The sequence below is a fragment of the Ambystoma mexicanum genome, chromosome 5p (genome assembly GCF_040938575.1).
Source record: "Ambystoma mexicanum isolate Mex_15411 chromosome 5p, UKY_AmexF1_1, whole genome shotgun sequence".
NCBI lineage: Eukaryota > Metazoa > Chordata > Amphibia > Caudata > Ambystomatidae > Ambystoma > Ambystoma mexicanum.
Window position 1 is genome coordinate 4,572,221 of NC_090930.1, and position 27,908 is coordinate 4,600,128.

The window sequence follows — 27,908 nt, forward strand, 5'->3', positions numbered from 1 at the left end:
TTATCATTTCACTATTCAACATGGCAAGTTTATGAATATTGCACCTCCATCATTTATGCTGCACACAATGCCTATGTTTCTACATGAGTACCTTAGTATACTGGATAGAACTTCATAATAGAATGCTATTTAAATCAAAGCATTGCTTAATGCACTAATTAGCACTTGATATGTATTCCAATGATCCTTGACACTTTTTGGTGAACATTATAATAAGAATACCTTCTACAGAGTTTTCATGAAAAGTATATGTACATGTGATGTCATCAGTGATGTCATCAATGACATTTGTGATGTCATCTTTGATGTCCTGGGTGTTAGCCTTAGCAGTGCACAGTGGTGGCGCGAGTTATGGGTGCTTAGCTTACCATAACTGGCGAATTTCAAGGGTTTTACTTGGAACCATAACGTTCTGTTTACAAAGTTTTATTTAGTGAATTTCATAGGTTTTTAGTAGCGCAACTTAACCATGACGTCCCTTTAACAAAGTTTGTTTGCTGAACTTCATAGGTGTCGAGTAGTGTCACGTAACCATAATCTAAACTAACATCTGACTTCATTGCACACCTTCTGGAAAATGCCACATGACCATATGCTGATGCACAGCACAGTGACGTGTCCCAGAATCCGTGCACACTTAACAATAAGATCTATGCCTCGTGGACAGTGTGGAACTACATTTTTTACTGATGTAGGAACTTGCAACTTCAACATTTCCCTTGCACAGCTCCAACACCTATTCGTACTCAGCCATTAACAATGTAGTACACAGTACATACTTTTAGCAAAAGTACTATTTATCTGAAAACGACATGAGCTAAGGCCATCCCTTCTCCCCAAGAAACAGCACCACTGCGGTAATGAAGGAGCATGAGATGGCAAAAGTGATGTCATCAATGAAATTTGTGATGTCATCTTTGATGTACTGGGTGTTAGTCTTAGCAATGCACATAGGTAGCGCGAGTTATGGTTACTTATCTTACCATAATTAGCGAATGGCAAGTGTTTTTCGGTTTTACTGTGAACCATACTGTGAACCATAACGTCCCTTTAACAAAGTTTTTTTTACTGAATATACATATGTATATATGCCAGTGAACAAAAAGAAAGGGGCTACACATGTGATATCGTAAGTGATTTCATCAATGACATTTGTGATGCCATCTTTCATGTCCTGGGAGTTAGTGTTAGCAGTGCGCTGTGGTCCGGGCAGGTATGGTGGCTTATGCTACCATAACTGGCGAATTTCAGGGGTTTTTCGGTTTTAACTTTGAACCATAATGTCACGTTTCTAAAGTTTATTTAGTGAATTTTGCAGGTTTTTGGTAGCGCAACTTAACCATAACGTCCCTTTAACAAAGTTTATTTTAGTGAATTTTACGGGTTTTTAGTAGTGTAACTTACCTATAATGTCCCTTTCACAAATTCCTCTTTACTTATTTGGACATGTTTTCAGTACAACAACGTAACCATACCGTCCCTATTGCAAAGTTTTTTTGGCAAATATGATCGGTTTATAGTAGTGCCACGTAACCATATTGTAATGCAACTTCTGACTTATTTGTACTCCTTGTGGAGAATACCACTTGACAATATGCTTCTGCACAGCACAGTAACATGTCCCTGAATGCGTAAACACTTAACAGTAAGATGTTTGCCTCGTGGACAATGTGGAAACAGATTTTAAATTGGTGTATGAATGTCCACCTGCAACATTTGCCTTGCACAGCGCCAACACGTAGTGGTAGTCAGCCATTAACAATGTAGTAGACAATACATACTTTTAGCAACTGTTTTAGGTATGTGAAAATGACATCAGCTGTGGACATCCCCAAGAAACAGCAGCACTTCTGTAACGAAGGAGCATGACAAACAGTGCCCCAGCCTTATAAATAAAAAATGCACAATATTTTAGCACCGGCCCTCCCACCCCCCATATCACCGTTTGATGCGTCTTTCTCAATTTCTGTTCACAAAAGGCCTTATTAGCTGTCCTGTCAAAAAATAAACCCATTCGTTAGCAAAGTAAATGTTACCTTAAAAACGACCTTTCGCATTGTAAAAAATATTACATTCACTCCATGTACTTTCAATTTCTCAGCAAAGGATATAGACGCTATAACATTTATCAGTAATAGTACAGATGCGCAAATAAGTAATATATACTACGAAAAAATAGGATTTCTGGTTAGGATCACAAAACAAAATCCTTTTTCAAGATTGCCATCATCGAAAGTAAAGGTGGGTGTTTGTCATGATCTCTGCTTCCAAAAGGTCAGGGTTTTCCCAACTCCCTAGGAAGCAGATCCATAACCCAGGTTCCGAGTGCCAACCAGTCCCAATTGGGACCTTTTGGACCCAGTCCTGGCGCCAGTGGCACCAGGCTCATAAATATGCCCAGTCCCAGCGCTGGGTCTCGCTGATAATGCTTGGGGGACTTACCTGCAGCAGACCATGCTGCTTACTTGCCTGCCAGTTGAGCCTCTGATCCTCTTCTGTTTGGAACTACTTTTCCTGTTGGGTGGGGCTGGAGCCACTCCCTAGATTTAGAACACTGGAACTCTTCTGGAAGGCAGGAACTCTTTTCTTACCAGGAACTCTTTTCTTACTTAGGCGTGGCTGTGGAAGGAGACACCTAAGCACTACAGGAGGCTATTTAAACCACACCCGGTGGATGAATCTTGCTTTGCGTTATTCTGCACCCTCTGCAGCAGGACGCTCATCGTGTCTTCTGCATCCAGTCCTGGGCCTAAGGAAAAAGGCTTACCATCCTGAATCCAGTCTTCAGCAACACCTATAAAGACAAGAAAGAACAGGTTAGCATTCCGGCATCTGAAAGGCAAAGGCTTACCATCCTGAATCCAGTCTTCAGCAACACCTATAAAGACAAGAAAGAACAGGTTAGCATTCCGGCATCGGAAAGGCAAAGGCTTACCTACTCTTCGTGCGCTCCGGAGGTCTTCATACTGCATTCCGGCATCTGAAAGACAAAAGCTTACCAACTCTTCGCACGCTCCGGAGGCCTTCGGCACTGCATCCGCATCTGAAAAACAAAACAAGGTGCGTTTAAAGACATTGGGGAACTTTAATACTCACGTGCCATTACTCCTTTCCACATCTAATCCAGTGGGTATTCCGGCACCCTGCAGCCGCTCCGAACTCGTACCTGCAAAATAAAAAGACAGTTAGAGCGCATCGTGAAGCAGGCAACAAGCGCTTACTCACGTGCTTCCAGGCGCTTCTATTCATCACACGGGCTCCATCTTCAACTCACTTCAGCCCGTCATCCGCCATCGCCGGAACCCTGCAAAACAAGAGACATCATTATTAAAGACTTTAAAAAGACATTTGAATGACTCGAAACTTACCGTTCGTGCAGTAAACGACGGACAGCAGTCCTCTGAAGTCAAGAGGCCTGCGCTACCTATCCAGTGAAGAAACTGGCTACAGCACCCTGCCCCGAGGCAGATGGAGAGCTCGGCATTCACTTACCTAAGGTGAGAGCGTTAACCTTTGGGGTCTACAGGAGAGGAGAAGAGGAAAGAGATAGGGACACCCCAATAACCCCAGTTCATTAACCCCATATTTTCTATCTGCAGACATCTTACTCTACACGTCAGGCATACAGTGCACAGAGGTCCAGCCCAAAGAGCCAACCGGGTGCTACACATCACCTTTGAAGATACGGTAGTCGCCCAGTCAAGACCGGCGCCTCTGCGAGAATCAGGTGAGCGTTACAGAACGCAAAGCCTACCGCAAAACTCTCGCCCAGGCGCTATGGAAACCTCGGATACTGACCCCCTAGCCCGGTTACTTGGGGAACTAAGGGCAGAAGTGCATGCAACTCGTCAGGAAACAAATGCTCTAAGAAGGGAACTAATTATTTCCAAGGAGAGAACAGACAATCTTGCTAGACAAGTGCTACAGTCACAAGCCGGACAGACCCCGTTACCCGCATCAGGGGCAAATCTTCCTTCAACATCCTCTATGAATCCAGTGCAGATCAACCTACCTGGGAATGTACCTCTGGCTCCGCCCGAGCGATTTTCTGGTGACCCAAAGAGGTTTGCAGTATTTATCAATCAGTGCCGGTTGCACTTCTTATGCCGGCCAGCAGCCTTTCCAACTGATCAAGCTAAAGTAGCTTTTGTACTTTCGTACCTTAGTGGCAATGCGGCAGACTGGTCGATCCCTCTAGTTTATCAAGATGATCCGGTTCTCCATGATTTTCAAGCCTTTCAGCTTAGTATGGAAAAACTGTTCGCAAGACATTCACAGGGACAGGCCTTGGACAATGAGCTTCTTTCGTTGCGACAGGGTAATCAAGACCTTTTGGCTTATATTGCATCTTTCAATAGACTAATAGTGGAAACTCAATGGCCTGAGGACAAAAGGATTACGCTGTTTTATAGAGGTCTACGTGGAGAGCTCAAAGACGTTTTAGCCCAAGTAGTGAATCCCCCACAAGACTGTTCGGATTACATAGACTTGGTCGTTCAAATAGATCACAGGCTGCAGAACAGGAAGGCCGATCGTTCCAAGTTTGATGCTCGAGTATTTTCCAAACCGCCAACTCCTTCCAAAGGAGTAGACTCCGGGGAATCCATGCAAATAGGGGGTCTGAAAGGTCCTCTAACACAACGGGAGCGGGAAAGGAGGAAACAGTTGCAATTATGCCTATATTGCGGAAACTCAGGGCACTTTCTTCGAGACTGTCCGGTGAAACCTGCCAAGAAGGCAGTAGGAGCTGCAGTTACCAAAGTTACAAACTCTGAGCAGGGAAACGACCTCGCCCGACAAGAATAGAGGTCCTCTTGCCGAGCGTAAAAACCAGTTCCGTGACCTCGCATTTCGTGATACCTATGGTCCTCATTAGCCCGGATAATCCGGATCGATTACATGCAATTGAAGCTTACGTCGACAGCGGTGCCATCGGCAATTATGTGGATCATGAAATGGTTTTGAGGATGAATCTAACTCTTTGTCCCAAGGCTGTAAAGGACGTCATTACTACGGTGGATGGTACGGAGATAGCCTCCGGGCCAGTAACGCATACCACTCAAGAAGTGACGCTAGTAAGTCAAGATGGACACCATGAGAAGATCGTGTTCGATGTGATCAAGGCCCCTCAGTTTCAGATTATTCTAGGAATACCTTGGTTAGAGAAACACAATCCTCTGATCGATTGGCGAGCAAGAACGGTCCAGTTTCCAGAATGTGTCTCTACTTGTCATCCTCCACCTGGTGTTGCACTGGCCGCAATTTCTTCAGAGACTCCCCAGTTACCTCCCGAATACCTAGAATACCAAGATGTTTTCCGGAAGGATCAGGCTAACTCTCTACCTCCTCATAGGTCTTATGATTGCCAGATAGACCTGATACCTGGATCTACTCCTCCTTGTAGTAGAATTTATGCCCTCACCGAGCCTGAGAACCTTCACCTTCGACAATACCTGGATCAATACCTGGCAAATGGGTTTATTCGTCCTTCCAAGTCCCCTGCTTCTTCAGCTTTGTTCTTCGTTCCAAAAAAGGAAGGAGACCTTAGAACTTGTATCGATTATCGCTCCCTGAACCAGATCACCGTTAAGAATAGATATCCGTTACCTTTGATCCCTGAACTCCTGGACCAAGTCAGAAAAGCATGCATATATACAAAGCTGGATCTTAGAGGAGCTTACCACTTGGTACGAGTAAAAGAGGGCGATGAATGGAAGACGGCCTTCCGCACCAAGTATGGGCTATTTGAATATCAGGTCATGCCCTTCGGACTTTGCAATGCCCCGGCCGCCTTTCAATATTTTATGAACGATGTCCTCAGAGAGCTCATAGATGTATGTGTTGTTGTTTACATTGACGACATCCTCGTTTATTCTTCATCGGAATCTGAACATCGGAAACACGTGAAAATGGTCCTCGAAAGATTGCGTCAACACAAACTTTTCGCTAAGTTGGAAAAATGTGTTTTCAACGTGACTGAAGTTGAATTCTTGGGATTCATATTATCACCTGGCGGGGTGCGTATGGATTCAAAGAAGGTCGATGCAGTTCTCAAATGGCCATCACCATCCTCCGTAAAAGGTGTGCAAAGCATGTTAGGCTTCGCTAACTTTTACCGCAGGTTTATCCCCGAGTTCTCTCGAATAGTCCAGCCCATCACTGCCTTGTTAAAGAAAAACAAACGTTTTGAATGGTCTACCGAGGCGGAACAAGCTTTCCAGGATTTGAAGACTAAATTTATCTCTGCACCAATCTTAAAACACCCTCGCCCCGAACTCCCCTACATCGTGGAAACTGATGCTTCAAGCCTTGCCATGGGGGCAGTTCTATCACAAAAGGACCCGGTAACCAATCAGTTGCATCCCGTGGCATTTTGGTCCCGCAAATTCTCGCCTCCTGAAGTCAATTACACGATTACTGACAAGGAACTTCTGGCTATCAAGTCTGCCTTTAAGGCTTGGCGGCATTATCTGCTGGGGGCCCGACACACCGTTACTGTGATTACGGATCACCGAAACCTGCAATATTTGAAAACCGCAAAAGCCCAATCCTCTAGACAACTCCGTTGGGCATTATTCTTTGCCGAGTTTGACTTCATAATTACCTATCGACCAGGTACAAAGAACGGTAAAGCCGATGCCCTTTCTCGGATGGGAGTGGAAGAACACTTGATCAACCCTAAACCTGTACCAATCATTCCCGAACAAAGAATTCTGGGTGTAATCGCCACAGAATCCATAGAGGAAGTTAAGGATAAAGCCAGGCAACTTGTAACTCCAGCAGATATACAGAATTGGCATCTGCAGGGAAAGGACTTTGCAGTAAAGGACAACTTATTGTATTTCCAAGAACGATTATACCTACCCAGCACAGATTTACAGAAAAAAGTAATCTCTTGTTATCACGACTCTTTAATGGAAGGTCATCCCGGTATAGCCAAGACCTCAGAAAAGATCAAGCGCTACTTCTGGTGGCCGTCTTGGAAAAAAGATATCAGAGACTTTATAATGTCCTGTGGAGTATGCGCCCAAAACAAGAGTCAAAAGGAAAGACCAGCAGGCCTCTTACGCCCTATTGACATCCCACCTCGCCCTTGGCATACGCTTTCTATGGACTTCATCACCGATCTACCTCCATGCTCCGGATACAATACGATTCTAGTAATCGTGGACTTATTCTCCAAGATGGCGCATTTCATTCCGCTCAAAGGCTTGCCAACAGCAGCAACTCTGGCCCGAGAATTTCTCGAAAACATCGTCCGACTGCACGGTTTTCCTTCGGTTCTAATTTCGGATCGAGGTAGTCAATTTATTTCTCATTTTTGGCGAAGTTGCTGTCGGTCGGCTCAAATTGATGTGAGACTATCGACCAGTCACCACCCTCAGACCGACGGACAAACCGAGAGGACCAATCAAACTCTGGAACAGTATTTACGCTGCATGCTGCAACAAACTGAAAAAACTTGGAAAGATATCCTTTGGATAGCCGAGTATGCCTACAATAACTCTGTCCACTCGGGAACTGGGAAAACCCCGTTTTTTCTTTTGTACGGCAGTCACCCTCGAACCTCGGAGTTGGATCCCCTCCAAGATCTTGAAACACCAGCAGTAAACTACCTGCATTCTACAATCACCCAAGCCTTTAAGGAAGCTGTTTCTCACCTTCAAAGGGCTAAAGAACAATACAAGAAAGGAGCAGATCAACATCGGAAGGAAGCCCCTCACTATCAAGTAGGGGATCAAGTCTGGTTATCCACCAAATATCTATCTCTAAAAGGGCCACGCACATTCAACCCAAGATACCTTGGTCCCTATTCCATCACTACCATAGTAAACCCAGTAGCGGTCAAGTTGGACTTGCCCTCGCACATGAAGATACATCCGGTCTTCCACGTCTCTCTATTAAAACCTGTGCAACCTCAAACCCGACTAACCAAATCTCCAAAACCTGTCCTAGTGGATGGAGAACTCGAGTTTGAAGTCAAAAGCATTCTGGACTCCAAGATCTCCAAATCTAAACTATTCTACCTAATTGACTGGAAAGGCTACGGCCCCCAAGAGAGATCCTGGGAACCTGCTGAATATGTCCACGCTCCTCGCCTAATCAAAAGATTTCACCGAACATTTCCTGACAAGCCAAAACCCCCAGAGAAGCCCGGTTTGGGAGGGGCCTTGAGGGGGGGTACTGTCATGATCTCTGCTTCCAAAAGGTCAGGGTTTTCCCAACTCCCTAGGAAGCAGATCCATAACCCAGGTTCCGAGTGCCAACCAGTCCCAATTGGGACCTTTTGGACCCAGTCCTGGCGCCAGTGGCACCAGGCTCATAAATATGCCCAGTCCCAGCGCTGGAAGCGCCGGGCTCATAATGCTTGGGTGGACTTACCTGCAGCAGACCATGCTGCTTACTTGCCTGCCAGTTGAGCCTCTGATCCTCTTCTGTTTGGAACTACTTTTCCTGTTGGGTGGGGCTGAAGCCACTCCCTAGATTTAGAACACTGGAACTCTTCTGGAAGGCAGGAACTCTTTTCTTACCAGGAACTCTTTTTTTACTTAGGCGTGGCTGTGGAAGGAGACACCTAAGCACTACAGGAGGCTATTTAAACCACACCCGGTGGATGAATCTTGCTTTGCGTTATTCTGCACCCTCTGCAGCAGGACGCTCATCGTGTCTTCTGCATCCAGTCCTGGGCCTAAGGAAAAAGGCTTACCATCCTGAATCCAGTCTTCAGCAACACCTATAAAGACAAGAAAGAACAGGTTAGCATTCCGGCATCTGAAAGGCAAAGGCTTACCATCCTGAATCCAGTCTTCAGCAACACCTATAAAGACAAGAAAGAACAGGTTAGCATTCCGGCATCGGAAAGGCAAAGGCTTACCTACTCTTCGTGCGCTCCGGAGGTCTTCATACTGCATTCCGGCATCTGAAAGACAAAAGCTTACCAACTCTTCGCACGCTCCGGAGGCCTTCGGCGCTGCATCCGCATCTGAAAGACAAAACAAGGTGCGTTTAAAGACATTGGGGAACTTTAATACTCACGTGCCATTACTCCTTTCCACATCTAATCCAGTGGGTATTCCGGCACCCTGCAGCCGCTCCGAACTCGTACCTGCAAAATAAAAAGACAGTTAGAGCGCATCGTGAAGCAGGCAACAAGCGCTTACTCACGTGCTTCCAGGCGCTTCTATTCATCACACGGGCTCCATCTTCAACTCACTTCAGCCCGTCATCCGCCATCGCCGGAACCCTGCAAAACAAGAGACATCATTATTAAAGACTTTAAAAAGACATTTGAATGACTCGAAACTTACCGTTCGTGCAGTAAACGACGGACAGCAGTCCTCTGAAGTCAAGAGGCCTGCGCTACCTATCCAGTGAAGAAACTGGCTACAGCACCCTGCCCCGAGGCAGATGGAGAGCTCGGCATTCACTTACCTAAGGTGAGAGCGTTAACCTTTGGGGTCTACAGGAGAGGAGAAGAGGAAAGAGATAGGGACACCCCAATAACCCCAGTTCATTAACCCCATATTTTCTATCTGCAGACATCTTACTCTACACGTCAGGCATACAGTGCACAGAGGTCCAGCCCAGAGAGCCAACCGGGTGCTACACAACACCTTTGAAGATACGGTAGTCGCCCAGTCAAGACCGGCGCCTCTGCGAGAATCAGGTGAGCGTTACAGTGTTGCATACATGGGCCGTCTTCATTTTCCATGGCAGCAAGCTAAAAGCAAAAGTATGTGACGAGACGCAGAACCAGTACGTAAACATCCAGCGTTTACAAAGCAAAATCCTTTTTCAAAATGGCCACCATAGAAAGGGAAAAGCGGTTGTTATATAAATCGCCCCTGTTCGCTTTCCATGACAACCTCCAAAAACCAACAGTCCGTGCCGTGTGGCAGGATCTGTAAATAAACATACAGCGACGTATAATGTGGTACCTTACATATCGAAATAATACTCGAAATTTTAAAAGAAAACGTTAACATTTAAGAATTTGTAAAGTAATTTTATTTAACAAACAACTGTCAGAAACCAACAAACTAATTTCATTTCCAATTAACTTGTAACCATGGGTCTAAGGGCAACATTGACAATGTTTATGGTGAGACAGATGTTGTTCTTTTCGCATACACAAAGTATACATTTCTGTGAAAGTAACCGCTTTTTTTGCACAGGGATTTGCAATACGGCGCCATGGCCGTTGCATTACACCATCATAACTGAAGTTATGTCACTCCTAATTGACAGTTCTGCGTAAGGACTGAGGGGGCCAGGCCTTCCATCCCATAACATAATGGACAGGCAGCCGGTGACAAGCAGTTGCAGCGGGCGTGGAAAGAAGCCGTCTCTTGGTAATTGGAAACCATGGCACGCACAGTACGGCAGTATGTAGCTAGGTGGAAAATGTAAGAAAAACTATGTGTCAATAACCAACCTTTAGAAAAACATTTCAAAACAGACACAAACATTAGGGAAAGTGGTACACAAATGGAAGTGATCATTTTAAGGAATTATTGGCGTTGACCATGGGTAAATATAGTGCAAGCGTATAAAGGCTGAGAAGCAGCAGTTGCCGTAAGGGTTTAAGGAAACGTCAACTACACAGTGAGAGGGTAATTAAGTTATGAAGGCAACATGATTGGGCAGCAAACAAATTACATGTGTTAATGTTACACAAGACCAAAAAAACTTGCAAACTGATAGACAAAACTATGTGGGCAAGCATAACATTTGAAAGAAGACGAAATAATGGTCAACAAGTGAGACTCTACTCATAGCCTTCAAAGGCCAACAATGTGCATTCTCTGTGATTGAGAGAAAAATATAAATGCTCAAAAAAAATACTTCAGTTACATTGTCACAATTAGTGTTGGGTAATATAAAATTAAAAAGCGGGTTGGTGTTCAGTCGTCAAAATTAAACTTACAGGATCTTCACAGCCTCCATTACTTTTCGCAAAGTCAGACAGCAATGTGTTTGCAGCAAAGAGTCTTTGTGAACTGATATTTCATGTTTCTTACAAACGATTTTAAAACGTAACCTTATCAAATGATATGTTTTTCAAAGCTCTCATTCCTTGCATAGCTTTTGAAGTTTCCCTTTCGCTCAAGGTAAAAAACAATAGCCCCTTATGGATTGACTTGGATGCGTGGGCCTACTGAGCTCGCAACCCAAAAAGCAAATGAACTGACCTTCACTCAGAAGGCAAATAAAATCTCACTTTGCAACAACATATGACAATCCAATCATGGGAAGCGCTACTCCCATACACCAGAACCACTGTTTTCAACAAACACTCCAGGTGGTGGGCTCAGAATTCAAAATGTAGGACGCCAGTCCGACTTCAATATTAATTTGAAAACATTGTAACACAGACGCAAGCATTGGGCGCTGTACATTGAGCAAAAACTTTCACTTTAACGTATGAATCTGGTAGGGAGCCAACACCACTTTTTGAGTTTGCGCTGCCACTTTCCATCCAAATTAATTAAAGCTCACCTTCGGAAACAGTAATTAATAAGTATAACAAGTCCATAGGTGTCTTGTTTTGTATGTCCATGTACACCAAAACATGAACGTAAGATGGCAGGGGCAGCGAAGAAATGTGACGCACTTCACGCTGTTCCACAGCCAATCAGTGAAAATGCCACATATCCGCAGACATGATGTTACAGATTAGCCAATCGATTTCTTGTCCGCGGAGTGAACAGGGAAGTGTGACCGTGGAGCGGACATAGATATCATGACATTTTTCTGACCTAGTTTTTGATCGTTTTAAAGGAAACTATTGGACGGATTTTCACTTAATTTACAAAAGCACGCTTTCGGGACCAAGATGCTGCCCCTGCCGCAAATTTGGGGAAAGTCTGTCCAGCGGTTTGGCCTGTAGGTGTGCGCAAAGTATTTCCCACATTCAGTCTATGGAAAAAAAAGACGTTTTGGGAACCCCCCTATAACTTTCCGCCCCGGACCAAACATCACCAAACTTTGCAAAAATTCAGAGTGGCCCATATACTTTTTTCGCAAAGTTTGATGTGGATTCATCCAGGGGGAGCGAAGTTATAAGCCGCCCAAATAGTGCTCTTCCTATGGAAACAGCAACTTAACCATAACTACACGGCCACTACCGTGGCCGTGTAATATATGTAGGGAAGTCCATTTGAGCCAAATCACACATTCCACAACACCACCTAGTAGCCATCGCTGAAAGTTCACCTCCAGTTCTGAGCCACAACAGCAAGGCATTGTGGGTTTGCAAATTAGCTCAAATGCAAACCTTTTTCACCAGGAAATTGGGTTGATTAAGCTATGTATAAAGTAGTACTGCCCTCTTAGACAAAGACAATTGCTGGAGAAAAATTATGCAGTTGAGCTAATTTGCATACCCACAATGCATTGCTATTGTGGCTCAGAACTGCAGGTGAACTTCCAGCGATGGCTACTAGGTGGTGTTGTGGAACGTGTGACTTGGCTCAAATGTACTTTCCTACTTTCACATTTCAGGTGAAAGGTTTTTTTTTCAAACCTTTTTCAACCCAACATAACTTTCTTGGCATTGTGAATATATGTACAACTTTGTTGCACCCTTATTAACTGGCTCACTACTTGTTCTCATCTTTGTGCTTTTGTACAGGCCCCCTTTCGGGGAATGCTTTTGCCATCTGTAAATATATTATTGTAAGTCATTCCTGTTCTTGAAATAAGTAGAGAAACAGATGTGTCCCGTGGAATGGGGAATGTGGTCTAGGAGAAGGCAATGCAGTGAGTAACTTTTTCTTAACAGAAAGATAAAGCAATCTCTTACTTTGATTTGCAGCTTGGGTTCTTTTTCACAACCATACACTGAAGGAGATCCTTGCAGTAAATGCCCAGATGGTGACAGATGTGAGAGAAATCTGTGCAGTAAGTCTAGAAAACACATTTCTAATGAAAGGTGTGAAAAATATTAATAGCTCTAACTGTGCTGGATCAATTATCAAATGTACAGACGCTACGCTTATTATTAATAGAATATAGATAACATAATAAATATTGTATTTCTGGTATATTTTTGCCCATTTAGCCTGCAAAAAGTACAACCATTTTTTGTATTAAAGATGTTTTATGAAGTTTCAAAGCTTCGCACAAACATTGTCAAAAAATGTACATTTAATACAACTTACTTCCACCAGTTAACAAATCCCATTTCAGAATTCCCCCTACACCAGTCTCTTATCAGCCCTTCCTATGTTCCCTTAGTGGACTACCTCTGCCTTCTGCCCAGCTAAAGGGAGGGAGAATGTGGGGTGTGTCAAGGCCCCCTATCTTGCACTTTGGACCACAAAGGGGATAGCTCAGGTAACCAGGTGCCATCCCTCGCCAGGGGCCCCGAGCCACCCTCTCTTTACAGGTCAGGGGACAATCACAGGAGGTCTGTCCTAGACAGTCCTGGCTACATAAACGCTCCGCAGTTCACCAGGAATACAGACAGTTTGACTAAGCTTTATTCACCCAAGGCATACATTGGTCTTGCAAATTTGATTAGATGAAGTTGCTAAATAAAGGGTTTTTGAACAGTAACCCAACCTAAATTATTAGCACTTTTTCTTGTCACTGTTTTTAATGGGGTGTGAAGTTAACTGAAACAAGACATCAATGACGACTCAACAGTTGGTGTGTGCATGTAATTTTCAAACTAGTTAAGACATTTTGATTTGATTTGATTGAATTATTTGTATTGCGCACAAAACAAACTGAATCGTATTCTGGCGCAGTTGGAATGAAAAGTTGAGAAAACAAATCAACAGTATGAGTAGGTATACATGCCAGTGAAGAAGATAAGAGCCAACAGTTTAACCACATCTACTTGAACAGGAATGTTTTTAAACCTGCTCTGAAAGTTTGTAGAGAATTTGCCCTTCTTAAATCAAGTGGGAGGCTATTCCATGGTCTTGGTCCAGCAACTGAAAAGCTACAGTCTCCTCGAGACATAAGGCCTCATTACACGGACGGCGGTAAGGGTTAACGGTCACCGTTAATGGCAACGGTGACCGTTAACCCTTACCGCCGTACTACGAGGTCCCTTTGCGGGTTGGAGGATTTAACGCCTGCTTCTTGCAGGCGTTAAAATCCAACCCGCTAAGGGACCTCGGAGCTAATTACGGCACCGCAAAATTGCAGTGCCGTAATTAGCGCCTTCCCCAGTCCCATAGAGCCCTATGGGGCAGAAATGGGAATGGGGAAGGGCAATGGCGGAAAGGGGATTTACCGCCCCTCCAACCTTGGAATGGGGCGGTAAATCCCCTTTCCGCCAAGGCGGTGCCGGTATTTTACCGGCATGAGCCATGGCGCTAATAGCGCCATGGCTCACCGCCTACCGTGTAATGAGGCCCATACAGTTGGTTTTAGGAATAATAAGTAAGCATTGATCTTCCAACCTAAGAGCCTGAATCGGACGATATTGCTTCAATGTATTTATCAAATAGATTGGGGCCATTTAAACATTTGTGCACCAGGCACCCGATTTTACATTTTATGCGGTCCTCCCCCGCTATCCAGTGCAATGACCAGCGAAGGCCTGATATTGGCATATTCTTGGCAACGGCAAAGACCAATCTTACCCCTGCATTTTGGGCTTTTTGCAGACAGTGAATCTGCTTGGCCGGGGCGTTGGCCAGAAGTCTGTTGCCATAATCCAGTTAAGAGTTTACCAAGGCTCCCACAAGCATTGCACGGTCAGGGTCAGGTACATAGGGTAATGCTTGGCAGAGGAGATGGATAATATAAAAACTGACTGTATTTTGGATGAGTCCTGGCCACTACAGCCCAGTTCACGCTGCCAAACACAGCCAAGATTTTTAACCTTGGCATCGTATTTAAGGCTGGTCCCCAAAAAATGGGGCAGTGGGGGGCAGCCTTTTCCCTCGAAAAGATATTTAGGTCCAAATAAGATCACTTCCGTTCTATTGGGGTTTAGTTGTAACCGATTTTTTTCCATCGAAACTTCTATTTCTTCCAAGCACTTGCTCACCGCAGTGATGGCATCTTTCATATCGTCGAGTCTAATGCGCAGCTGCGTATCATCAGCACAGGAATGCAATTGCAGATGGTATTTCTCCAGGATATGCATTCCAGCGCGTAGATATATATTCAATAGAAGTGGAGAGAGTGCTGATCCCTGTGGGAAACCAAAGCCCTGCAAAAGAACTTCAGATAGAAAGCCACCCCAAAAATGAGGTCAACCAGTCCAGGGTGCGGGAATCTACCTTCGCAAGATTTTTCAAACGGTCCAGCAGAATGCCATGGTCCACTGTGTCTAATGCGGCAGACAGATCGAGCATCACAAGCAGGGATAATTTACCTGCATCCCCAGCCTGGAGTAGCTCGTCCCATACCGCCAACATAGCCGTCTCCGTCTCATGCTTGGGCTGAAAACCGGACTGTAAAGGATGGAGAAAATCACTGTCTTTGATGTAATTCTGCAGCTGACTAGTGACTACCTTTTCCAGGGCTTCTCCTGACCATGGGAGACCCGCAATTGGGCGATAGTTGTTGTAGTCCTCTGGATCAAGGCTGGCCTTTTTGAGTAGCGGGGAGACAACTGATAATTTCAGAGAATCATGAACTACCCCCTGAGTTAGTGACAGATTTACAAATTTTGTCATAAACGGAGTAAGTTCAGAAGAAAGTCGCTTAGCGACTAAGCAGGAATTGGGAAGAGTGAGTCACTTGTGGGCTTTAGTTGGGACATGAGAGCACACATATCGGCTTCGGACACTTGCTTAAAGCTACATTTTGCCAGTGTTTGCCATAAAAGTGTGCAGCCAGAGGCAACTGGTTGATGTAAACTAGGGTAAATATTTTTAAAATATATCTATGGCTGGCATGCGTCAGGAGATGTGCGTAGTGCATTTCTGCTCCTTTTTGGAGAGCTTGGCCTTAATTCAACATCTGCACCACCATAGCGTCTTGGTTTCATGCTGGAAAATACATCAACATTTTTTTTTACTTGTACACTGCAGGAGGAGGACCCTTCTTCTTAATTCAAATGAAGGATTCAGCTGTCTCCTCTGACGTGGGCGCACTCCCGTCAGCTCTTACTTTGTTCATGCTGGAAAAGCAACATGCGGTACTGCTATTAGCATTGGGTGGTATCACGGCAATATTACCGCCGGGTTACCTCCCAACTCGTGATGAGAGCCATGAGTTTTACAAGCAGGGTATGAGAGGTGCCATAGAGGCCTGTCAGTTTACTCCAGATCTCTTTTGCTGGCAGTTTGTGAAGGCTGTTATGAGGAAATACTTTAAACTTTTGCAACTGGGACAGAATTGTTTCTGACAAATCAGAATTGCTGACAAATCAGAAAAGTGCTCTGCCGCTTGATTGATTTCATAATTCCCATATTTTTCAAAATCGTTCATCTCTGATGGCCATATCGTGGTGTCCAACACTTCTTGCACAGTTATAGATACTGTCCTCAGTAAACGAAAATCTATCTTCACAAGATTTTTCAATCATCTTTTATCAAACTTGCTTCTTACAATGACAGTCTCTTGGCATAAGGCTTACAGACTCGTCTTTAAGGTAGATACAGAGTTAATGAATTCTGGCATTTCTGTCACTTCTTTCTGAAAAACTAGCAAGGGGTTGAAACATTTACTATAAAAAGCAGATGAGATCATCAGAAACCTTATTTAAAAACTGCAATACTCTCGTGGCTTTTGCCCGGTGTGGATGCTTGGAATGAGGAGGCATAGTTTGGGCTATAAACCTTTATTAAAAAAGAAAACCTGTCTATCCCTATCAAAGGTGGTTTCCCTACCTAAACAAACTGGACTCAGGTCAGTCAGGATGCCAGTGATGTCCAAATCAAAGGTTCCGTCCTGGTCAAGCCCCTTACCTATACCTACCACTAAAACACAAGGGTTAATGTAAGAGTCTCTCCACGACCCAGGAGAATAGCTCTCTTCTCCTGGATACAAGTCTTTTAAATAAAAGGGTTTAAAACGTTCCAAAATAAATGACTCTTCTACTTCCAGAGCTGAAAAGGATTTAGGAGAATGACTCCCTTCTCCTATCCTTGCAGTAACCTTTCTCAGGCTGTTCTTCAAGTTTTTGGACTCATAACTGGTTCATTAAATCGTGCAATTCTCTCCAAGGGTTATTCTTCCTTTCTGTGTATTACATGTTCTTTTGCACTGGGACGATATAAATAGCCGTGCTTTGTTTGGGTCATATTTTTTCTGCCACCCCAAAGCTGTAGTCAGTTTTACGCTTGTGGTTGCTGTAATGCTGTGGAATTGGCCACAGCTTTGGCGTGGCTGATAAAATATGACCCAAACATGGCTAAACATCTTTGCTCTGGCCATGACCACCTCTGAAAATATAAATCCATTTATCACATGTTTGAATGATGGTTAGGTCGGATTACCTACGCAGGGCCGCAATACGCCATGGAAAAGGATGCAGCACTTTGAAATTACTACAGCAGTGATTAGGCACAGTATTTATTTCTTTTATTTATTTATATACAGGAGGAAACATGCTCTTTTGATCACAAAAGTGCATACAATAGATAAGAAATCAGATTTGACGGGAAGCAGTGAGCTTCTTACAATGGGGTGAGTTTGAGCGACATTCTGACCAGGTTGTGGATGGGAATTAATGCAGCCCTCACAGGGGACAAGACATAAGTGGACATACATAGATTATGGAAACCAACATTGTATATTTTTAACTGCAGTGTGAGTGGTCAGAAATGTGAGGCGAACAACTTCATTCAGAATTTCCATAAAATGCCATTTTATTAATTTAAAAGGGCTTGATAAACGCCTCACTATCCCTACCTAAAGAGAATTTCCCTGCCTGTCAAAAGAACTAAAGGAAACACTCTAATGAAAAGAATCTGTCCCTCACACCTATACATTCAACAAACAAAAGAAGGGACTATATGGCAATTCAAAATATAACAAAAATCCCAACTACACTTAATAACTGTTACTCCTTGTAACCTGGGCAATGTTCCCTTCTCTGGATTCAAAGCAAGAATTGTGTATCCACAGCGGCCAGGCGAAGCCGCGAGGAAAAGGCCAGAGGACAAGGCCTGCACTCCTCTTTGCAGCTCCGCTGCGAGTGCCTCCATCAGCTGTGCTCGATCAGCTGTCTGCTGACTTTCATCTTCTTTTCGGAGCCCCAGCTGATCCAGTGCGTCTCGCGCACATTGCAAAGGCCTCCACCATGGAAGGCACGATCACCGCTGACAATGCTTTTGAAAAAGCATCTTTCAAATCTCCCGCCGAATCGACGCCGCTTCCCGCCCGCAGCCCGCAGCCTGATACGGCTTCCCGCCCTGCCGGCTCCACCCCCCCACCATAAAGGGAGACGGGGCTCACCGCCAGGCGAAGCCGCGAGGAAAAGGCCAGAGGACAAGGCCTGCACTCCTCTTTGCAGCTCTTCGCTGCTCAAAGTCTGCCGTTTACCGCGGACACCTGCTGGAATCACAAGGTAAGGAGTCCCGCACTCCGGAATTACCCCACACACTCGCAAAAAGGCGAGACCGTCTACGCACACGTACTCTACCTAGCGTATTGGTCACTCTGCCCATCCCCACAAGTGCACGCAATGCACGACTACAGTCGAGAACCTTAGCTACAACCAACCGAAAGACCACCTCCCCAGTACTGCATCTATACCACAAACTAAGCCACACAACGAAGCTGACCCCACTTATCAAGCACCACCGTGAGCCATTTGCATTGGATACAATGTCTAAGACTCTTGTTAATGTGTCACTCACACGTATGAATGAAATTACCGCTATCTGCAATTCTTCTACCACTGCCTTGCTACCTAATGATGCAAATGCCACTTTATCTGTGTCTATGACCCCAGAAAACATGCCCCCCACTGGTTTGAATGAAATTACCGCTATTTGCAATTCTTCTACCACTGCCTTGCTACCTTATGATGCAAATGCCACTTTATCTGTGTCTATGACCCCAGAAAACATGCCCCCCACTGGTTTGAATGAAATTACCGCTATTTGCAATTCTTCTACCACTGCCTTGCTACCCAATGATGCAAATGCCACTTTATCTGTGTCTATGACCCCAGAAAACATGCCTCCCACCGGTTCGGATATGCCACCCTCGACCATCAATGTCACCCCTGAACCGCACCTCAAATGTGCCCTCATCAACGCCCGCTCCATCAATGCGCATGCACTAGACATCCACGACCTTATTACCACCCTAGATCTAGATCTTCTAATGGTCACCGAAACTTGGCTACATGAAGCCTCAGGCCCCGGCCTATCCCTCGCTCTCCCACCTGGCTATGCCATCACGAGACAAGATCGCATGACCACTGGAGGCGGTGTCGCACTCATAGCCAAAGACTCAATCACCATCAGAAAGGCTGACAAAACTATCAACAATAACAGCGACTACCTTCAATTAAAACTCACCATCTCGCACCAAAGCACCATCACCCTACACCTCATCTATCGACCACCAGGCCCCCTAGGAGACTTCCAGGCCTCCATCACCCACCTCCTGGCGGACAACCTCAAAAAGTCATCCAAAGCCATTCTCCTTGGAGACATCAACCTTGGCCTGAATGACGCCAAAGACCCTACAGCCAAAGCACTTGACACAGCTCTAGCCACCCTAGGATTCGTCAACACCATCAATAACCCTACACACGCCCTAGGCAGATCACTAGACTGGATCGCCCACCACAATTGCCCCATCACAGTCACGGGCAACACCCCCACCCCATGGTCCGACCACCACACCATCACCTTTAACATCCCCACCACTACAACCACATCCCACCCCCCTCCTCCCTTGCCTCCTGCCTTACAAGGAGTGCCCGTCAACTGACCAAAGAAAGACTCCTACCCTTCTTACAGGGACCTGCCTTCACAGCCCCATTCTCCAACGACCCAGAAACTCTGGCAAAAAATTATGATACGGCCATCACAGCAGCAATCAATACCATCGCCCCACTTAAACCTCGGAAATCCAAACCCACTAGACACGCTAATGCGTGGTTTACCCAAGACCTTCTAAAACTACGCTCCGACAAACGGGCAGCATTAGCTCTTTGGCAAACATCACGGGATGAGAAAGACAAACTCAACTTCAAATCCCTTGCAATTAATTACAAGAAAGCCATCATTAAAGCCAAAGCCAAATCCTTCGAAGAGAGAATTACTGAGGCCAAGTCGAACACCAAGGAAATGTTCGCCATTTTCAGGGAACTTGAGAACCCCACACCCACCCCCCAAAACTTCACTAAGGACAAAGAATGGTGTGACAACATCCAAACAGCCATGCGCAATAAGATCAGCTCTCTCCAAGCCAAAATCTTGAACACCAAACTATCACTCTCCACCCACACTACACCCTCCCAACCACCACTGCCCCCATCACCCACTGAGGCCCCACCCACCTTCTCGTTTAAAACCATCCAAGAAAACGACATGATCAACATTATGAAAAACATAAAACCCTCCAATTGCAAAGGCGACCCCTGTCCTGCCTCCATCATCAAAGACTGCGCAGACACCTTGGCCCCTTTTCTAACAGCCTTCGTCAACGCCTCTTTCACCACAGGGAGAGTCCCCGCCTGCCTAAAGGAAGCATGGGTCCGACCCCTCATAAAGAAACCCACACTTGACCCCACCTCCCCTAATAACTACCGCCCCATCACCACTGTCCCTTTCCTCCTCAAGATTCTAGACAAAGCAGCCTACCTGCAAGTCCAGCACTTCCTCGAAGAACAGAACCTCCTTGGACTGAGACAATCCGGCTTTCGCCCTAGGCATGGGACAGAGACCGCCCTACTCGACCTAAAAAACCAAATGGACGACGCAAGGGACCAAGGCAAACCTGTCTTGCTCCTACTCCTGGATCTGTCGGCAGCTTTTGATCTTGTAGACCACGACATCCTCTGCCACCACCTCTCCTCCACAGCCAACTTCTCTCAAGAAGCCATTACATGGATCACCTCCTTCCTCCAAGGCAGGACCATGCAGGTCTTCTCTGACCTAGCCACTGCATCACCCTCTATCATGCTATGTGGGGTGCCCCAAGGCTCCTGCCTCTCCCCCACCCTCTACAACATCTTCACCCGCCCCCTCTTCCTCATCCTTGACGCCATGGGCATCTCTTACACCAACTACGCCGACGACACACAGATCCTTCTCACTCTGACAGGCGACTATGACACGGACTCTGCTACCCTCAACAACATCTACAACACAATTCAAATGTGGATGGCTATCAACGGCCTCTGCCTGAACTCCGACAAAACTGAGCTCCTACTCGTAGGCTCCCCTGACACCATCAAGAAACTTGACGCTCAGTTCAGCCATTTCACCATTGACTCAATCACGATCCCAGTACTTGACACGGTAAAAACACTAGGCGTCTACCTAGACTCCAATCTATCCATGACCAGACAAGTAAACGCCATTGCCTCCTCGGCCGCTTACCATGCAAAACTCCTTAACGCAATCAGACCTTATCTGTCAAAAGACACTTGCACTAACATAGCCAGGGCCATAACCGGCTCGCGACTTGATTACTGCAATATTCTTTTCCTTGGGACCTCCAACAAAAATCTTGAGAAGCTCCAAGTAATACAGAACAGTGCCCTACGCGCTGCACAAGGCATTGCCAAGAGAGAGCACATCACCGCTGCCAGAAAAGCTTCCCACTGGCTCCCCATAAAGGAGAGGATCTTATTCAAGGCTCTAAGCATCACCCACAAATGTGTCCATCTTGCCGCCCCAATGTACCTTTCCCAGAGGATCCACCTGGTCTCCTCCACAAGACCCACTAGATCACCCTATGCCAGCATGCTCTCAGTACCCAGGGTAAAAAGGACCAGAGCAGGGGGCTCCAGTTTCCCGTACCTCGCTGCCGTACACTGGAACACCCTCCCTAGCTCCCTGCGCTCTGAACCCTCACTGACCGCCTTTCGGAAAACCCTGAAAACGACCCTGTTCATCTAACAATTACATGGCCTAGCCCTCATAATTGTATTGTATGATGTATTATGTGGTATATCTGATCACAGGTCATTGCCTCACTGTAACCCAAGGCACAACCTGCACACATTGTAACTAAGTCTTCCTTGCAAGTAACAGTGCCACAATGCCCCTGGGCTGCCTGCGCGCTATATAAATTTAATAAATGAATAAATAATAATAGGAAGGTTCTGTATTATAACACATTTCTGGTAATAGGTCTCTCAGTGGGACTTCCCCCACAGTTCCAACAGAAATATAAAATCTGTGTTTCTCCACTTGTAACACAAAGTTCAACATAAACCTCTTCTTCAGAATCAAGAACACTTGCACAGTTCCTTGTTGGCAATGAAAATAGTTTGTCTGGATGATTCTGCAATGCTTTCACAGTTCGTTAATTGCAACAGAAAGAATTTACAATATTATTTAGTGGCCTTGCCACTTCTTCTCCACAGTCTTTAACCACAACACAGTACTTGAATATCTTCTGCCTGGTCCACTGAACTGCCATGTTTACCACTACAAGGTCCCTGTCCTGCCAGGACTAAAAGCTTATACTTCTATTGTAAGTATTTATTTGGTAAAGTTCAACTTCAAACAACTTTGTTAAGTCTTTTGACTTTTAACTACTTCAATAATAAACACTTCTTCTGAAAAGACATGAACCACATTGGTGCTATTTATGCCACATGTAATGCAAATTGTGCTCCTCTCCTCCTGAACACTGGCGATCAGGAGGGCAGCTCTTCTGCCACTACAAAGTCTTTTGCTTTCAACAAAATCAGCATCAACAACTTCATTACGGGCTACTTCTTCTGGGAAAACTTAAAACACTTTGATGTTGTTTATTCCATCCTTGGTATTGCCACCGGCAGTGCAGATTACACTCCTCTCCTCCTGAACATTGGCGATCAGGAGGGCAGCTCCTTTGCCATATTAGTTTTCCTACACCTACATCAACCAAATCCTGGTAATGTCCTTGCATCACCCTTGCTCTTCTTTGGCTTGAACAATGCTTGTTTGGGTCTTCCTTAATTATTGCCTCTTCCTCTTTGTGACAATAGAGTTTACAATAAATCTTCTCAATTGGCCTCTTTAAGTTCAGGCAATATTGGTTGCTGTTAATGTCTTTTACTATTGCCCTCTCATGGCTTTGGCAATGGTGGTTTTTGTCGCCTTTATAATTACAGCGCTCTCTGTCGGTCTCATGGTGACACAGGTCCCCTTCCTTACAGGGAGACCTGCAACCCCATCTACCCTGGAAGAAGCACTGGTTTCGGAGGCCCACTCAAACCTTCCAAGATGGCCACCACCGTGCCTCAATGCACACCAGGCTCCCAGGCTGCCCTGGGCCTGCAGCACCATGATTGGCTGGTGGACCAACTTGAACCCTCCAACCCCCTGCGCCAACAGCCGAAGCCGGCCCCCACAGAAGGCCAACACACAAGGCCTCAACCAGCCGTGACTGCCAGTCTCATTGTGACACGGATCCCTCTTCCTTACAGGCAACTCCATCTACCCTGAAAGAAGCATTGGGTTCGGAGGCCCACTCAAACCTTCCAAGATGGCACCACCGTGCCTCAATGCACACCAGGCTCCCAGGCTGCCCTGGGCCTGCAGCACCATGATTGGCTGGTGGACCAACTTGAACCCTCCAACCCCCTGCGCCAACAGCCGAAGCCGTCCCCCACAGAAGGCCAACACACAAGGCCTCAACCAGCCGTGACTGCCAGTCTCATTGTGACACGGATCCCTCTTCCTTACAGGCAACTCCATCTACCCTGAAAGAAGCACTGGGTTCGGAGGCCCACTCAAACCTTCCAAGATGGCCACCACCGTGCCTCAATGCACACCAGGCTCCCAGGCTGCCCTGGGCCTGCAGCACCATGATTGTCTGGTGGACCAACTTGAACCCTCCAACCCCCTGCGCCAACAGTCGAAACCGGCCCCCACAGAAGGCCAACACACAAGGCCTCAACCAGCCGTGACTGCCAGTCTCATTGTGACACGTATTCCCCTTCCTTACATGCAACTCTATCTACCCTGGAAGAAGCACTGGTTTCGGAGGCCCACTCAAACCTTCCAAGATGGCCACCACCGTGCCTCAATGCACACCAGGCTCCCATGCTGCCCTGGGCCTGCAGCACCATGATTGGCTGGTGGACCAACTTGAACCCTCCAACCCCCTGCGCCAACAGCCGAAGCCGGCCCCCACAGAAGGCCAACACACAAGGCCTCAACCAGCCGTGACTGCCAGTCTCATTGTGACACGGATTCCCCTTCCTTACAGGCAACTCTATCTACCCTGGAAGAAGCACTGGTTTCGGAGGCCCACTCAAACCTTCCAAGATGGCCACCACCGTGCCTCAATGCACACCAGGCTCCCAGGCTGCCCTGGGCCTGCAGCACCATGATTGGCTGGTGGACCAACTTGAACCCTCCAAACCCCTGCGCCGGCAGGCAAAGCCAGCCCCCACAGAGGGCCAACACACAAAACCTCAACCGGCAGTCTCCGCCAGTCTCTGCCGCGTCGAGCACGCAAAATGGAAGGTAAGTCTATGGCTTACATAGACTGCAACGCTGCTCTGCATTTTTCAGAAGTAAATAATATTCCACATGTAAAAATGTATGTGCCCGTGTGTTGCTCAGATATTATCCCTCTACCTGCCCCAAGCACCACCCTTGAGTCAGCCAGAAATAGTGCTGGACAGGTCTACGCTGCCCAGTCAGGCTCTCAGAAACAAGAAATCACTGATGTTGAAATATGGTGCACTCCTGCCAGCGTGTATGCGGCATCTACACAGCTGGCCACATTCCTTTGCTGCCCTATGTCAATGTCTGCTGTGAGCTGATGCCCTCGTGAGACCAGCGCGATAACATATGTAACGTACGCCCCTCTCGCATCAGCAAGTCTGGGTAGCGCACGCATGTTCTTGCGTTGTGCGCGAATGCGCAAAGATAAAGGGCATTATACAGCGGTTAAAAGGATCTGAGCGCTGCTTCACTCAGCAAGGATGACATCCCTCCTAGAGCCGTTGCTCATAGCAACCGCTATAAAGCAGGCCACTCTACCCACCGATCTGCAAATGCATTCACCCTCATCTCACCAAAGCAGCCACCTCCTCCCTCCCACCCCACCAACGTGCGCCCATGAGAGCTTCAGACAGCATGCCAAAGCAAAGTGAGTTCCCGGCTCTGCCCAAAGCACTCGCATCACTGCCACCTTCATCATTACGAAGGAACCTTTACCTTAGGCAAGCCACCAATACACCCTCATCCAGACTTAATGCTGTAATCTCCAGCCCACCCTCTCCCTCCATGAACCCCAAGGCAAGTGCACACTTGCCACCCAATGACCCCCACAACTGCTCCCACAACGGTATGACTGCAATTACCTCAACTACTTCATGCTCAGCTGACAGACATGACCCTAGCCACCTTGCCGAGCCCAATCACAGCACACTCCTTCATCCCCTCACCACCAATAGCAAGCAGAAAGTCAAACCTAAGCCCACACATAGGTTGCTAAGACCTTAAATTACCTCCACACCAAATAAGCCCCATACGCTTGCAGTTCTTGAGTGTTACTCCGATAAGAGAAAAAGGGAGGCCACTCCACACAGTTGCCATCCCAACCGTCCCTCCCCTAAATGCCAGCCACCTCCCATCCAAACTCGCCAACCCCCTCTCAAAGTTGCCAGACCCATAGACTCATCCTTGCTGACCACTATTCAGCCCCTCCTGACTTGTGCCCTCATTAATGCTCGCTCCTTACTCGCCCATGCTCTAGACATCAATGATCTCATCACTTAACACAACCTTGATGTACTAGCCATCTCTGAGTCCTGGCTTCATGAAGCCTCCGGCCCTGCCCTATCCCTAGCCATCCCCATCGGATACACAATCTTCCGAAATGGCCCAACTCCAGGAGAGGCAGCGTCTCTCTGATAGCTAGAGACCACCTCCCATTCAGACGGATCAACGCAGACCTATGACCTCTCAAGCCCTCATCTTCAGCCACATGCACCATCGCCATCCATCCTCCTCCAAAATCATCTTACTAGGTGACCTAAACCGGAACTTTCAAGACCCTAATGACCCCCAGCCACATCACATCTACTAGCACCCTCACCCTATGCCCCTGGTCAGACCATCACATCATCCACTTCTCTATCCCACAGCCCACTAAACCCAAAACCGTACCCAAACCACCACCCCCCGCAGTTACGCGGAGCTCACAAAAGCTCACTAGAGATAACATCCTACCTCTGCTCGACACACCATGCCTACAGGCCCCGTTCACCATCGTCCCCAAGTAACTAGCCGACATATACACTTCAACCCTCGCGAAAGCTGTTAATTCCATAGCCCTTCTAGTCCCACATAAAACCAAAGCCGTCGGACATTCCAACTCCAGGTTTACCCCTGACCTCTTAAAACTATGCAACCAGAAACGCCAAGCCCAACTAACATGGCTAAAGATTCCCAATGACACCCTGAAAGTAGACCATACAAATCCGCCATAATCACAGCAAAATCAAAGTCTTTCGATCTCAGAATTAGCAAACCCAAATCAGACTCCAAAGAGATTTTTACCTTCTTCCGGGAATTCTAATCTCCAGCCTCTGCCGCCTCACATACCTTCACTAAAGACGATATTTCGTGCTTGGACATCCAAACAGCACTATTAGGCAAAGAAAATCCTCCTACAACAAGCAAAACTCAACAAAAACCCCAAATCCTCAAGCCCTAGCCACGCATACCCCCAAATACCTCCAGCCCCCAGTTCTCCTTCAAAGACCTATCAGAAACTGAAGTCATACAGTTAATTAAAAGTCTGAAACCTTCAAAATGCGAAGGCGATATAAGACCAGGATCCCTCATCAAAGACTGTGTTGGCTTATCCCCAGCCCCTCCAACCAAGATGCCTGAGACCCAACCTGCTCCCAAAGAGAGGTGGTGAGGAAACCTGGAGGCCCCTCTAGATCTAAGGCAATCCTTTATAAGGATCCCTTGAAAAAGCCCATCACAGGTTCAGGAGTTGTACCAACTTTTGAGGGACTGGTCAACCAGATCCCCTATAGATTTAAAAAGAAAGATGTCTCTCCAAGGGTGTGTAGGTCATATATCTTACAAAGGAAAACCTTTGATTTTACCATTGAGCACAGAGCAGGAAGTCACCACCAAAATGCTGATGGTCTCTCTAGGATGTTTTTCACTGACTAGAGGTATGAGATCCATCCAGGAGTGGCTTAAATCCTCCTGTCCCTTATTCTGGGGGGGCGAGTATTAGGGCGAATTCTCATTTATGGCTAATTTCCCTTATCTAGTGAATCCCTCAGCAGCTTTGCTGGATTTCTGGGGGTTATTTTGTACACCTGGTAAGAGTGTTAGCCTTTTTTCCACTCTTACAGTGTATTTTTTGTGTATGTTGTACTTTTTGTGCTCATGGGCTATGGAGTGTCACCAACTCCCTAGGCATCATCTTTTTACTTGTGTGTCACACAGCACCTTTAGTGCAGTGACACATGGATGTCTTTTAGACTTCCCTTGTGAACTCCTTTTCTGGGGATGACTACTGTCCCCCAGAAACATGTAAAGTCACCATTGGCTTTACTAGTCATAAAAATACTGATCCAGTACAAGCCATTTTACAATGGAGTACTGGAGGGGAAAATCTTTCCCCTGTTCTTCTGTAACTCAAGGGGCACTTTGTGTCCCCCTTCCCGACTCGACATGGCTGGTGGCAGTGGTAACTATAATTTGTACACAGATTCCGTTGTTAGTGTTCTGGCTGTGGTGACAGACGTGAACATTAAACCTGCTACCCCATATTGTGTTTATCGTGGGTCCTAGCATGGTTTTTCGCCATTTCGTATTGGAAAGGACTTT

General features: G+C 46.3%; 1 protein-coding gene across 1 annotated transcript in view; it reads left to right on the forward strand.

Annotated features, from left to right (window-relative positions):
* The window catches only part of LOC138480665 (GLIPR1-like protein 1), a 599,613-nt gene that overhangs the window by 376,198 nt on the left and 195,507 nt on the right, over positions 1-27,908 (forward strand). Inside the window, exon 4 of the mRNA XM_069612338.1 lies at positions 12,818-12,903. Within this exon, the coding sequence (XP_069468439.1) occupies positions 12,818-12,903 (86 nt within the window). The remainder of the gene's footprint in view (positions 1-12,817; positions 12,904-27,908) is intronic.